This window comes from Paroedura picta, chromosome 4 (genome assembly GCF_049243985.1).
Source record: "Paroedura picta isolate Pp20150507F chromosome 4, Ppicta_v3.0, whole genome shotgun sequence".
In the NCBI taxonomy this organism is placed as follows: domain Eukaryota; kingdom Metazoa; phylum Chordata; class Lepidosauria; order Squamata; family Gekkonidae; genus Paroedura; species Paroedura picta.
The window spans coordinates 13,461,145-13,474,883 of record NC_135372.1 but is presented as its reverse complement, the minus strand read 5'-3'; the positions used below and the strand labels follow the sequence as shown (position 1 = coordinate 13,474,883).

General features: G+C 46.6%; 1 protein-coding gene across 8 annotated transcripts in view; it reads right to left on the bottom strand.

Annotated features, from left to right (window-relative positions):
• The window catches only part of SLC25A42 (solute carrier family 25 member 42), a 34,283-nt gene extending 20,752 nt beyond the window's left edge, over positions 1-13,531 (bottom strand). For 2 of the 8 annotated variants that reach the window (XM_077331981.1, XM_077331982.1), the window contains exons 1-3: positions 13,412-13,528; positions 10,917-11,031; positions 10,353-10,467 (exon numbers count right to left, since the gene is read on the bottom strand). Coding sequence is in view for 1 of the 8 variants with exons in the window: in XM_077331980.1 (XP_077188095.1) it covers positions 1,506-1,595 (90 nt within the window). In the remaining 7 variants the exon portion in view is untranslated. Of the gene's footprint in view, positions 1-1,505; positions 1,654-6,066; positions 6,174-10,352; positions 10,468-10,916; positions 11,032-11,292; positions 11,753-13,411 lie in introns of those variants that run through there. The other 6 variants (XM_077331983.1, XM_077331987.1, XM_077331984.1 and 3 more) reach the window with 6 other exon arrangements.
• Positions 13,532-13,739: the final 208 nt, after the last annotated feature.

The following is a 13,739-nucleotide window of genomic DNA, read 5'->3' as shown; positions in this document are numbered from 1 at the left end:
AATTCTTCTGCCGCTGCATAGACCAACATGGCTCGCCTCTGGAAGCCCCCTTGCATTGTTTGGCATATTATCTAGCTTTGACTGCACCGTTTTTGAATGTTGTAATCCACAATGGAAGCGCCATAAAACAGATATAGACCACATAAAGGAAGTGAATAAATATTCAGACACAAAATCAATCAATCCGGGAGAAAGACAAATCACCTTTATTGAGTCATTCTCTCTCAAGGGCTTGTTTTCTACCTTGCTCTATTCGAGTCCAGTAGCTCATTGGACACATCAAGATTTTGAGGCAGAAACATGCGAGTCCCAAAGGGAGTTTCCTCCCACAAAAGCTTATATCATAGAACACAGAATCACAGAAACATAGAGTTTGGAGGGTCTATGAAGGCCATCTAGTCCAACCCCCTGCTCAAGGCAGGATCAGCCTCAACATCCCCAAAAGCTACTGGTTTCTCAGGTGCTGCTAGACTTGATTTCTACCTCTTCCACCCCATACCAACATGGCTACCCTCTGAAACAACGTCATTTTAAGTTTTTCGCACCCTTCTCTCCCCCATCCCACCCCTTTCCCCCAAAAAACATGGCATCTAGAACAAGGTGCTCTCAAACTGCAAACATTTCCCTCTCTGGACTGTACATGTATAAATCCAGAGAGATTATCTGGCAGCCCAAGCCCAGCTTGGGCCAGTCACTGTCCTGTCAGGGCTGTTCTCCCAGAGTTCTCCCAGTGCCACCTATCTCACAGGGTGTCTGCTGCGGGGTGAGGAAGGGAAGGCCGCTTTGAGACTCCTTCAGATAGAAAAAGCAATAAGATTACCAAAGGGCATTAACAACACCATCGGAAGAGGCTGAGAGTCATTTCAGTCCAGCTGTGTCCCAAAACAGTTGGGACACAAGCCAACAAAGAGCAAGCGAAAAAGGACAGCTCCAAACTTCCAAAGCCTGGCTAAGGAGAAACATTTCCACTGCCCTTTCACCTAATGCTTTCTGTGCTGGCAGGGAAGTCGTCAGATCATTAACAGAGGTCAAGCTACCCTGTAACACAGCTTTGCCTGCCGTGGCCAAACCTGTCCCCAGGACAGGAGGTCCAGGAGAGCACCGATCCAAAAAGGTACGCTCAGCCTGCCTCCAGCACTGGCAGCATAGAATCATAGAGTTGGAACGGTCCTCATGGGTCATCTAGTCCCACCCCCTGCACTATGCAGGACACTCACAACCCTATCGCTCATCCACTGCAACCTGCCACCCCCTTGAGCCTTCACAGAATCAGCCTCTGTCAGATGGCTGTGGAGAGAGATCTGGCCAGAATACTCATTTGGTGCGAACGCCGTTGGTCCAGCTCAGAATCTGTAGCAACGCAAGGAAGCCACTGCACTGCCCCCAATTTCCCCCCCAAAACCCTGCAAGCTAGAGCTCTCTGGAACAGCAATCTAAGACCCTGCAGGGGAAGGACGCAGTCTACGCAAACTCCCACCCACCCTGCCCTTGCAGGTATTTCTTACGTTGAAGGAGAACTGCTCCCAAGATGCGGGTGAAAGTTGATCCTGCCCAAGCACCAAACGGTCTGTCCGCAGCGGGATAAACCCACCCATCTGGCGCTGTTGTGCTCTCCCGTTCGCCTGCCTCTCCACCCCCACCACACCCCACCTAATCTCATGTCAAAGCACAGGCCTGCAACTTTTTTGTTTGGGGGTTTGTTTATATATATAAATAGGTGCTTATAAAACCTGGCCGCCTGCCCTGGCCTCTGGCCCTGCCTGCCAAGAGATTCAGCCATAGTAAGCTTGCCGCACAAAGGGGGAAGCCAAATCCAAAATAGAAGTGAAGAAGGCTCCAAGTTGGCCGGGTCCCACCTCTGGGAGGCTATCCCAATCAAAAGCTTGGCCCTGGAAGGCGTTCCCCCCCCCTCCCCCCAAAGCACAGCCGGCTTCTGATGCCAGTCAGCCGCTGTGAAGTTGGACTTTGACAAAGCTGTCCTTGTTCTTCCAGGACGAAGCCTGAGTCCAGCGACACCTCTCAGACCAGCAAAGTTTTATTCCAGATGAAGCTTTCGTGTGCTACTCAGAATACGACTTTGATCGGTCTGAACGATGCTGCTGGCTTCAGAATTTGTTCGGTTGCTTAACATCACCATGGCTGCCCACCTGGATCTATCTCGTTCTTCCAGTTTGCTCAGCTATGCAGGAGATTGCCTGGGTGTGTTTCTGTGTCCCCGGGAGATTAGACAAACACACAGGACCCCTCTTCTTCCTTTCTTCCTTTTCTCTCTTTCGTATCTCAGTCTCCTTCCTTCCTTTCTCTCTTTCATGTCTCAGTCTCCTTCCTTCCTTCCTTCCTTCCTTTTCTCTCTTTCGTGTCTCAGTCTCCTTCCTTCCTTCCTTCCTTCCTCCCTTCCTTTTCTCTCTTTCGTGTCTCAGTCTCCTTCCTTCCTTCCTTCCTTCCTTCCTTCCTTCCTTCCTTCCTTCCTTTCTTTTCTCTCTTTCGTGTCTCAGTCTCCTTCCTTCCTTCCTTCCTTCCTTTTCTCTCTTTCGTGTCTCAGTCTCCTTCCTTCCTTCCTTTCTCTCTTTCATGTCTCAGTCTTCCTTCCTTCCTTTTCTCTCTTTCGTGTCTCAGTCTCCTTCCTTCCTTCCTTCCTTCCTTCCTTCCTTCCTTCCTTCCTTTTCTCTTTCGTGTCTTAGTCTCCTTCCTTCCTTTTCTCTCGTGTCTCAGTCTCCTTCCTTCCTTCCTTCCTTCCTTCCTTCCTTCCTTCCTTCCTTCCTAGAAAAAACCCTACCAGCGGAGGACACGAGTTGTGGCTCCACAAAATGCACGCTGCTAGAATAATTTCTTTTAACTCTTTCAGGTCTTATGTGAACTCTGTTGCATTTTGCCACAATGGACAAATACAGCTAGCCCAAAGGTATTAAAAACTATGGAACTTCCTCCACAGGGAGCTTTCTCAATCTTTTTACTGTTGAGAAAACCCTGAAACATTTTCCAGGCTTCAAGAAACCCCAGAAGTGGCGCAATCATGCAGAATATGGTTGAGAAGCAGAGCTCTGTACACGCCCACCTGGGGCCCCACCCCTTCCCACCCCCTCCAGGACCATCATTGGCCATTTGGGGAGGGGGTGGGTAGGTCAACATGACCATATATGGTCATATCACCCAATTAAAGTTTACCGCATTTTAAAAAGACAGTAAAAATTAATTAACTTCCACCCATTTGGGAAACCGTTCCCAGAGCTATCAAGAAACGCCTCGGTTTCACAAGACCCTGCCTTATTGTGTGGAAAGGCGGCATAAAAATGCTTTCAATAAGCCAGCAGCTACTCCCATCTTCTCCCCCACCATATCCCCAAATTAAAATGGAAGCACCTCAAGAGGTTTACTTTCTGAGTACGCATTACCAGTCCTGGGTAATTACCAGTCCTGGGTACGCATTACCAGCCCATCCTGCTAGCCTCTCCAACTTAGTTGAGACCAGAACTTTACTAGACTGATGTATTATGATGGAGATCGATCAAGATGGGTGGCTGTGTTAGTCTGTCTGTAACATCAGAAAAGAGCAAGAGGGCCTTTTCGCACGGGGATCTTTGTTGCAAATTGTTTCCGGAATGAAAAATCGCCATTTAAAATAGTGGAATTCGTCGTTATGCATACCTGCCTTTGTAGTGGAATCAGTTGCGTTTTTTAGCGTTTCCCAAAGGCTTCCGGTCTCGGCAGAAATCGCTAGAAAGGAAGCGCTATTGCCAAGCTCGTCCCGCCCCTGGCCGTCAAGCAGCCAATGGGCAGCCGTTAGCATGCTCCCAAACAGCCCCTTTCCCTTTAAGAAAGGTTTTTTTAAAAAAAAAACAGACCCATAGCAACGAATCTAGGTAGATTCGTTGCAACGGAGAGACCCATCCAGCTGCCTAATGTGAGCTGTCGTTTGATTGTATGATCGTTGGCACGCTGCCTCGAGTGATAAAAAAAAAAATCCCCCCCCCTCTCACGGGCCCGATTTTCGGCTGAATTTATGTGTAAAAAATAAAGGGACTTTATTTCAGCAAACGGGCTTTTATGTGGTTTGTGCTTAGTGACTAAAGGTGAAGGACTGAAGCCAGGGAAGCCTCTAAACAGAAAGAGGCTCGCTGGTGCGTTTATCCCCGCTCGCTCGGAGAAAAAAAAATGGCGATCGCTTCGCCGGAAGTTTGGAGGACAGGCTCAGGAGGAGGGACTTTGAAGAACCCGCAACAATGGTAACGCACAGGTCTTTAGCGCTAGTGTTGCAGATTGGTTGCAGGAGTGTATAGCTATCCGGAGGGTGAATCCACTTTTCTGGATTCCCCTGAAAGCGCTACAACGAAGCGCTTTTTGCTGATTGGTTTCAGGAGTGTTGCAGATTGTCTGCGACGTCGTGCGTTAAGGCAAATTAGTAGCGTTTTCAATTAGCAACCATTGTGCTATTTTGAAGCCGTGCGAAATGGCCCCAAGAGTCCAGGGTGCACCTCCAAGACCGACAAAATTCACGGCAGGAGAGGAGCTTTCAGAAGAGTTGAACAGTGAGTCATGAAAGCTCCCATCCTGTCACAAATTCCGTTAGTTTAAGGCAGGGGTAGTCAACCTGTGGTCCTCCAGATGTTCATGAACTACAATTCCCATGAGCCCCTGAAAGCATTTGCTTTAAGGTGCTCCTGGACTCTTGCTTGTCTATTATTATGCTGGTTAGGAATGTTTTTTTTCATTATAAATGTAGCATGCTATGATGTACTGGTTACAGTCACGGTTCTATCCTAAGTTTTCAATAAGTCATTTCTGTCTTATTTATTCCAGATGGAACATAACGGCAACCGGTTTAATGAGCCACTGTTTTCTAATTCCTTCACTGCCCTGGGGATGTCCACGCAGGCGTCAAGTGTCCCAATGGTCCTTCATGAACACTAGATGTAGATCCAGCAGACGTGTGGATTTTGGGACTATATTCTGTAGACTAGGGTTGCCTAGCGTGGCAACTACCAAGTGTTTGCAGACAGTGGGCAGGGCCAACTAGAGCGTTTCCCCAATAAGCCTTCTGATTGGCTGTACAGATTTTTAAAAATATTGCTTTGGCGGCAGCACAAAGATCTTCACTGCAATATGGAAAGCAACCTGCAGCAGCTGTGTTGTGGCCAGCCCCACCTCCTAGAGCCGCCAATTTGTCGTTGCGCCTACCATGTTGTGTCAGAATTCCAAAGTGCCCATAGGCTCAGAAAGGCAGAGGACCCCTGGAGTAGACCTTTGAGGACCACGTCAAGAGACATATCATCCCCTGAAATACTTTTCTATACGTCAATGCATTTGCATATGCGTTTTTTTGCATATGCATTCAATTGTATTTGGTTTTGTTGAGATCGCCTGTTGCCTAGAATTATCCATTCATTTGGGGTTGTTTTTTGCTTTCTTCTCACCAGAACAGTGACTCATGCTGAACAATGCACGCACCGTCAAAGAAGCTCATCTCCTTTAGCGTTTTGCATGACTCACTGATCCAAGCATGCCCGACTGCACCGAATAAGTGACATTTGCCTAACTTTCATTTGCAAAACTTGGTTCTGGAACTCTGTCATTTTATCCCAAGCAGAGACATGGCAAATGGCTCTTGTTGGCATCCCTCTTTCCTTCCAGTGCATCTCACCTCTGCACTCCCCCACAAACACCAAGATCTGGAGGAAGGGCAGTGGCCAAAGAGTTCTGCCAAAGCCCCCATTGGTATTCACATGGGAAGCGGAGTGTATCAGGAGTCCCTTGCTATGCTGTGTCTCGCACAGGTGAGAGTCAGTGAGAGGTGCAGACACAGGGCAAATTCTCTGCTTCGCTCCAGTAGAGACTTTTAAGGCTATACGCAGCTTGGGTCCTGCCTATCTGAGGGACTGCTTATTTCCCTATGCCCCCCGCAGGGCGATTCACTCTGCACAGAAAAAGACTGCAGAGATCCCTGTTCAAATCCCCATTCAGCCACAAGGGTCCTGTTACTTTACCTCATCTACCTCACAAGGTTGTTAAGAGAATTAAAGGGTTACCCTTATGGGAAAGGACCAGATCAAAATGTATTCAGTATAATACCTGGATGGAGCTATACTGGCTCAGCTCTATGTTTATCTAGATGCTGTTTTCCCTCCTGTGAGTCTGTTTTTCCACTTTGCCTCCCAACGTGGAAGTGTCCTTTGGCTCTGCAATATCGGCAAAAACAGCACACAAAAAAAATCAAAGCTCTCGGATAACTGCACACAACTTTTGAACTCATGGAAAGCCTCCTCGGGGCCTCTCACCCCACAGGAGCTGTGACACGAATGCAGCACAGAGCTGGGAAATACATTTCAAAATTCCAAACACAATAATCCCGACACAGGAGGACAGGTGGGGTGGGGGAGAGGTAACTACTCCCTAGTTTGCTTAAAGAGCAGATTACCCAATTGGCTGGTTGCAAACTGGAATGGCAAGGAGGCCTGAATTGCTCAAGGGCAGCAAAGAGAAAATGGGTGTTTAAGGAAAACAGTCCTGGCTGGGAACTAAAGAAAAAATGAACTGCATGGAAAATATGTAAAGCGATTGACATTGTTTTGGAATTATATGGGGGAAAAAACTATTCAGACTTTGTGAAGATTTATAAAATTTAACATAGCAACAACAGGTTTTAAGTATAGTTATGTCACAGATTTAGGCTTGACTGTTTCATTTGTTAGGATTAGGAGCGAAGTCTTGAATATATATTTGTATTTATATTTGTGATTGAATGTTAGATTAATGAATTGACGGATTAGTAATGATGGATCAGTAATCAAATATCTAATTGATGGATTAGATATTTTGTTTGATATCACAATAAAACATTTGAATTGCCAAAAAACGAAAAAAGAAAAATGAGCTGCTTTAGCACAGTCCAGTGAAATATCTCCTAAGCCCATTTCCTGAACTGCGAGGGGAAAGAAACAGCAGACAGTATGATAATTGTGACGTCTGAATCCATTCCAGACAGGGGACTTGTTTGGGGAGCGTTAGAGGAGCATTAAAAACTTCAGAGAAGTTCACTCCCCTGGGTTTCTACTGTTATGCCCACACCTGATGGATGGAAGGAACCCAGTGACCTCATGCTGAGATGTAACAGGAGGAACTTCTATTCTGCCGCGAAACGGTTTCAGAGCACCAGTGCAGAGATGATGAATTTTACTGCCCCCAGCAAAGGCCCACAGGTAAAATGTTGGGCCACAGGAATTGATTATGTATCATTGCAGATGACCTACACTGAAGGGAAACACACAGGGTGTCAAGGAGATTTAACTTTTGATAAGAAACCCACACACAATCTATTTCTTGACTGGGGAGTTTTTCCTTGGCCCTATGGATAAAAGGTAAAGGTATCCCCTTGTGCAAGCATGGATGGAAGGCTGAGTCAACCTTGAGCCAGCTGTTGGGATCGAACTCCCAGCCTCATGGTCAGAGCTTCAAACAGCATGTCGGCTGCCTTACCACCCTGCGCCACAAGAGGCTCTTTCTGGCCCTATGGGTAGAATTACTCAAAATCTATTAGTGGATAGCATCTACTAGCTGAAAAGTCCCAGTAGCCGAATTTTTGGCCATTGTGATACGAAAGGAAACTTGGATATGCAAGAAATCATTCTAGGCCATTGGCATTTATTGCAGTTGCAAATTATTACTTAATTGAGCCTATGGTGGAGGATTGGATAACTGGTTATTACTTATTTTTATCTTTTATCTATTATCTGTTTTGCTTCAGTCTATGTAATTATTATTAACTCATTTATACACAGACGCAACCTTTTAGACACCATTAAACATTTTTTATTTGACTGGGGAGTTATTACACGGATTTTATTACCAGCGCAATGGGAAAGACTAGCCTGCATCTTTAACAGAACAGAGTTTGTCCAGCGGCACCTTTAAGACTAACACCTTTTTATTCAAGGTATAATCAGGGGTAGTCAAACTGCGGCCCTCCAGATGTCCATGGACTACAATTCCCATGAGCCCCTGCCAGCAAATACTGGCAGGGGCTCATGGGAATTGTTGTCTGTGGACATCTGGAGGGTCGCAGTTTACTACCCCAAATAATACAGTGAAAAGATGAAGTCAACAAAATTCCATTCTGGGTGTAAGCAAGAACTGAGAGACTTAACAGGTATAGAGACACACTTCTTGGCTCCATTGAATAGACTTCCTCAGGTGTTCTATATAGGGGTGTGTGTATGTGTGTGTGGGGGGGGGGTGTTAGTTGCCAGGAAGGGAGTCATGATAACTAAATAATAAGTCCAACTAATATTGGAATAATGCATTTGGTATGACTGATGAATAGCAGCAAACTGCATACAGATTTTCATAACAGCCATGGCTTCAAATCTGAACATTTTGCATGTCAAATGCACAAAAGTTATGAACCTGCTGTCCAATAAGAACAGAAACCAAGGGTGGCTGAACTGTAGCTCTCCAGATGTCCATGGACAACAATTTCCATGAGCCCCTGCCAGCATCTGGCAGGGGCTCATGCGAATTGTAGTCCATGGACATCTGGAGAGCCATGGTTTGGCCATTCCTGACACAAATCAATATAATGCACATGACAAATGCATGACTTAATATTAGGAGGGTGGGGGAGGAGGATCTGTCTGTCTTCCTTATTATATTAAAAAAACCTCCCTGAGTAGATGCCAGGAGATTCTTGTTCATTGTAAGCCGACAATGCTGGCTGTTCACAAGCCAAAATTAATAAGTGTCGAGGAAAAGAAAAAAAGCACACACAAAAACCAAACAAGAAAGTTTGATGCTGGCTGGAGGAGGATTGTTTCAGAGCTGCATTGATCAGCCATCGAACAGCTAGATGTGAGTCCATTAGCACCTATGAGACCAAAACCCCTACTGTCATATATGAGAGGACAGAAGAGGTATCCCGCACAATGCTGCAATCCTGCGTGGCACAGCCCACACACTAAGGGTGGAACAAGAGTGTGGGAGCCGGCCCAGGGACATCTGCATCCCAAGTGGCTGTTTGCCATCGCCTTCCTCTGCAGAGTCTTCCTCAGAAGTCTCTCTTCCAAGTACCGGCCCAGATAATCTAGCAAGATCCGGCTGCAACCATGCTTTCCTTTTTCCAGCAGAAGAATGGCAGGAGAAACATCCAAGGAACACTGAAAGGTTAGCAACACTCCGGAGCAGATCAGACAAAGCCCAGACCCAGCATCTCCTGCCTTTGCTGCCTGCATGGAGTACAGGCCCTGGGGCAGGTGGGTGTGGGTGTGTGCGTGCAAGTGTGTCACACAGCAGACTGCTGTTTGCACTGATAGAGCTGCTTGATGTAGGATCCAGTGTGGTGTAGCGGTTACAACCGGCTGCCTCTAATCTGAAGACCATTCTTCAGGCTTCAAGAAACCTCAGAAGGGGTGCAATTGTGCAGAATATGGCTGCGAAGCTATGTACATGCCCACCGAGGGCCCATCCCCTTCCTACCCTTTCCAAGTCCCAGCATTGGCCATTGGGGGGAGGGAGGTCAACACAACCATATAAGAATAGTAATATCACCCAATAAATGTTTAACAAATTTAAAAATTAACATCTACCCACTTAGGAAATCCTTCCAGGGCCATCAAGAAAACCCAGAGTTTCATGAAACCCTGGTTGAGAAAGCCTACTTTATACTGTTGAATAATCTATTACTAGGTGGGGAGGGGGAGCAGATTACAAATGCCCAAATAAACAGAAGTGACTGGTTTTCTAGTTGAACTTTCAGTCATGCTTAGCCAAGCCCCTTCCCCGCCACTCCCGGCATTTATTAGCTGTCGCAGGGGACTCTGTGCCAAAAAAGTAAAGCACAAATGTTTTTGATTAAGTTAAAAATGAAGTTTGTTCTGGAAAAGCAAAACCACGGGAGAAAGCTTGGCTGCAACTTTAGTGCACACCCATTCGGTGATGGGATAGGCAGAAACCCCAGAAGATGGCTTAAAGGTGCTTTTATGGGGTTGCACTAAACATGCTTCCATGGCACAGGGATTCAACTGCCAGAATTGCCCTGGCCTCATAGCTGCTGGCTCCAGTTTCACCTCTGCTGGCACAGCCACAGCTTCTGTGAGCTTAAGACTCAAAGAATCATAAGATCATAGAGTGGGAACGGACCTCCAGGGTCATCAAGTCTAACCCCCTGCAGAATGCAGGAAATTCACAGCTACCCAGTGACCCAATCAAGACATGAGCAAAGTTCTTTGCCAGCCGCCACTTGGAGAACTAGAAGCATCAAGGAGCTGATGTCAAGTCACTGCCTCCAAATAAACCAAATACGCTCCCCCCCCAAAAAAAAATCATATCACATTACAACGGAATTGTGTACAGAAGTCTTGAGGTACCTTAAAGACTTCTAGACGTCTAAACTCAGCTTTCACATGCCAGTGCTCGTTTTGTCGGATTTATGAAGTGGATTCTTGGTCAGCAAACTCACACTCTGTCAGAAATGTACAGCCCCTTTGACAGATAAACAGACAGACACACACACACAGAGGAAATGCAAATGCTTGTGAAATTATACATATAAGTGAGAACCACGAAGGTTAGGGATAGAACAGTATACAGAAAAACAGTAACAATTTATTACTAGAGCTCAAAACATTTACAAACCATAAAATAATGTCTTTTCTATTGGACACCCATAAAGCATCTCAGAGTGTATACCATGAATGCCAGCCAGTTCAGACCTAACGCATTTCAATCACAGTGATCTTCCTCAGAGGTCAATCTACAGATTCACACAGTTGCACCTAAAAACTTGTCCCATTTGTGGTGTATGCACTGAGATGTTTTATGCACACCTGATAGAGAAGATCTTCTTTTATGGTTTTTAAACATTTTGAATAATAATAAATAGTTTAGATTTTTCTATATGCGGTTTTATCCCTAACCTTCGTGGTTCTCACCTGTTTTCCAAATTGGGTTTTTGTTTCTCCCTCTGTTATCTGAGGTCTGCAGTTCTCCTGGAAGTACAAATAATCTTCAGAGTGCAGTGATCAGTACCTCTGGAGAAAATGGCAGCTTTGAAGGGTAAGCAACAAAAAAGATATTAAAATATTATTTAAAGAACATAAAAAGGGAACACTTCTTTCCCCAAATATCAGTGTAACATGTACACCATATATACACAAAGCTTTGACCTAACACGTTTCGATCTGTGAGCGCTTCATGAGAGGTTACACAGTCACAAATACAATAGAAGCATAAAAAGAGCCTTCGGGCAGGGAAGTATCTAAATATAATAAATAAATAATTTCAACAGGGAGTAAAAAGAATCTTTACTTAAGTTGAATGCGTTTCCATTTCCTGGAACTGCGATTTGCTATTCTTGGTTGTTGTACGCCAGGCCCATTTCTCAACAGGCATCTATCTGGACTCTCCCCTGGGTGGAAGCAGACAGAACTGTGTGTCTCTCTGTGTGCAGAATCAGAAGCTAGCTTTGAAGGGAAGACTGCATCGCATCCAATTGCAACTGAGCTTTCTCCACTCCCTAAATTCCACCAGCACACCTGGCCCCTTCAGTTTCAAATCTCAGGAGGCAGCTGGGTTTTTTTCCAGGATGACATTTGATTAAGTTTACAGACAGTTCGGCATTGTGATTCTAAATCCTGCTGTTTATATTTTTAACAGATTTTGACTGCATTTGGTTCAGTTTACAAGCAATCTTACCCTGACCTAGATAGACCAAGCTAGCTTGATCTTGTCAAATCTCAAAAGCTAAGCAGGGTCAGCCCTGGTCAGTATTTAAAGGGGAGACCACCAAGGAGAACTCTTTGAGCATCTCTCGCCTTGAAATTGCCATGGGGTTGCCCCAGTCAGCTGTGACTGGAGAGCATAAACAAAAAGAACAAAAGGAAAAGCACCATCCCGAATTGTGATTTAAAAGGTTGGGCTTTATGCTTTTCATCTATTTTATCTATGTGGAAAGCCAACTTGAACACCGTAAGGAACAAACGAGGATACAATTTGACATAACAGCAGATTCTGTTATTTTAGGCAGATTGTAAGTGGGTGGGCAGAAGGCATTGAGTCGGTGCTTGGCTCTTCTGTCCCTTTCTTGCATGCCCAGGAAAATGCCAATTGCCACTTTGGGATCCAAAGGCAGATTTCTTCCAGGCCAGGGATTCTGGGTGCTGTTTTTCCAGAGGGGCATTATCTGGGCATGGAACTGGGGTCACTGTGGTGGGCCCGTAGTTGTGAATCTGCTGCATTGTGCAGGGGGTTGGACTAGATGACCCTGGAGGTCCCGTCCAACTCTATGATAAGATTCTATGAAAATATATTTTAAATATATTTTAAACTGCATTTAACCCAGTCTGGAGGGAGAGAGGCTGTTTCCCAAAGAGCCAGGGGAGGGGAATCATATTAAATAAGCTTATTAAGTAATAATGATCCAAGCCTTCGGCAATGCACATTTGCACAAAGGTGCTGTGATTTCTGCCTGCTCCTCCCAACCCAATTACCTGGCCCTCAAAGGCACTATGCAATTTCCCTCCCTACCCCATGCAAGGGAAGTAATAATCCAATGGAATCCATGCCTTCAGAGGAGAGGCTGTGAGAGTTGGGTGTATGCGGCTTGGAGAAGAGGAGGGCGAGAGGTGATGTGATAGCTGTGTTTAGAAGAGGAGTCCAACTCATTCACGACAGCTTTAGCAACAAGGACCACTTCAATATTAGGAAGCATTTTCTGTCAGCGAGGGCTGTTCGCAGATGGAACATGTTGCTTCAGAGGGTGGCAGAGTCTCCTTGGCCAGAAGTTTTCGGGTGGAGATTGCATGAGCACCTGTCAGGAGCGTGGGTGTTTTTAAGTCCCTGGGAAGGTGAGGGGCTGGACTGGATGGCCCTGGGTGGTCTCTTCTAGCTCTGTGCGATTCTGATTCAAACCCCCCCTCCCAGCTATACCTTGCCTTTTTATGGGGGTGGGGCCAGAAGGGAGCATTAGAAATCTTCCCCATCCCCCCCAGGTATGGGGGGAGGGAAAATTACCTGCACTCTTACCTGGCCTCCTCTTGGGGGGTGTATTGGGGGGGGGGCAATTAAGTATCTTTCTTTTTAAGCCACACACTTCCAAGGCAACCAGAGTCAAGGTGAGCAACGCTCTTCAGCCCACCCACTTGTAATGAAAGGCAAACAGGCGGATTCCCCTTCAAGCCCCCCGCCCCGACTTCAAAAGGAAACTTTCAGACCCCCCTCTTCCCTTCAAAGGGGGCGACACAACCTTTAACCACGCCTTTCAACCCCCTCCCTTCAGCGGGAAGGTCGCTTTTTACAAATATTTCTGCCCCCTCATTATCCACCCCTTTGAGGGGGAGCAACCCCGTGCCTCCAGCTCCCCATGACGAGGAGGGGGCGCGGGGACGCACTGAGCATGCGCGCTCGGCCCCCCGCGCCCCCAACTCACCTCCACCAGCTGCCGCCGCCGCCGCTCTCGCCTCGGCCTCCTCTGGGCTCGTCCTGTCGGGCCCCGCCCATGAAGCCCCCGCCGTAGCCAATCAGAGCGGCCGCCTGCGAAAGGAGGCGGGCCGGGAGGCGGAGGGCGCGGGGTGGGGGCGAAGCGACGAGTTCTAGCCTGAAGTGACAGATCGGGCGACCAATGGGGAAAGAACTGGCGCAAAGAAACAAACAAATAAAAAAAAAAGAGGCGTGTAGCGTTGATGTGTATTGATAGAAACGCGGGCAGGGGTGGCCAAGCGGCGGCTCACCAGCTGTCCATGGACTACAATTCCCAT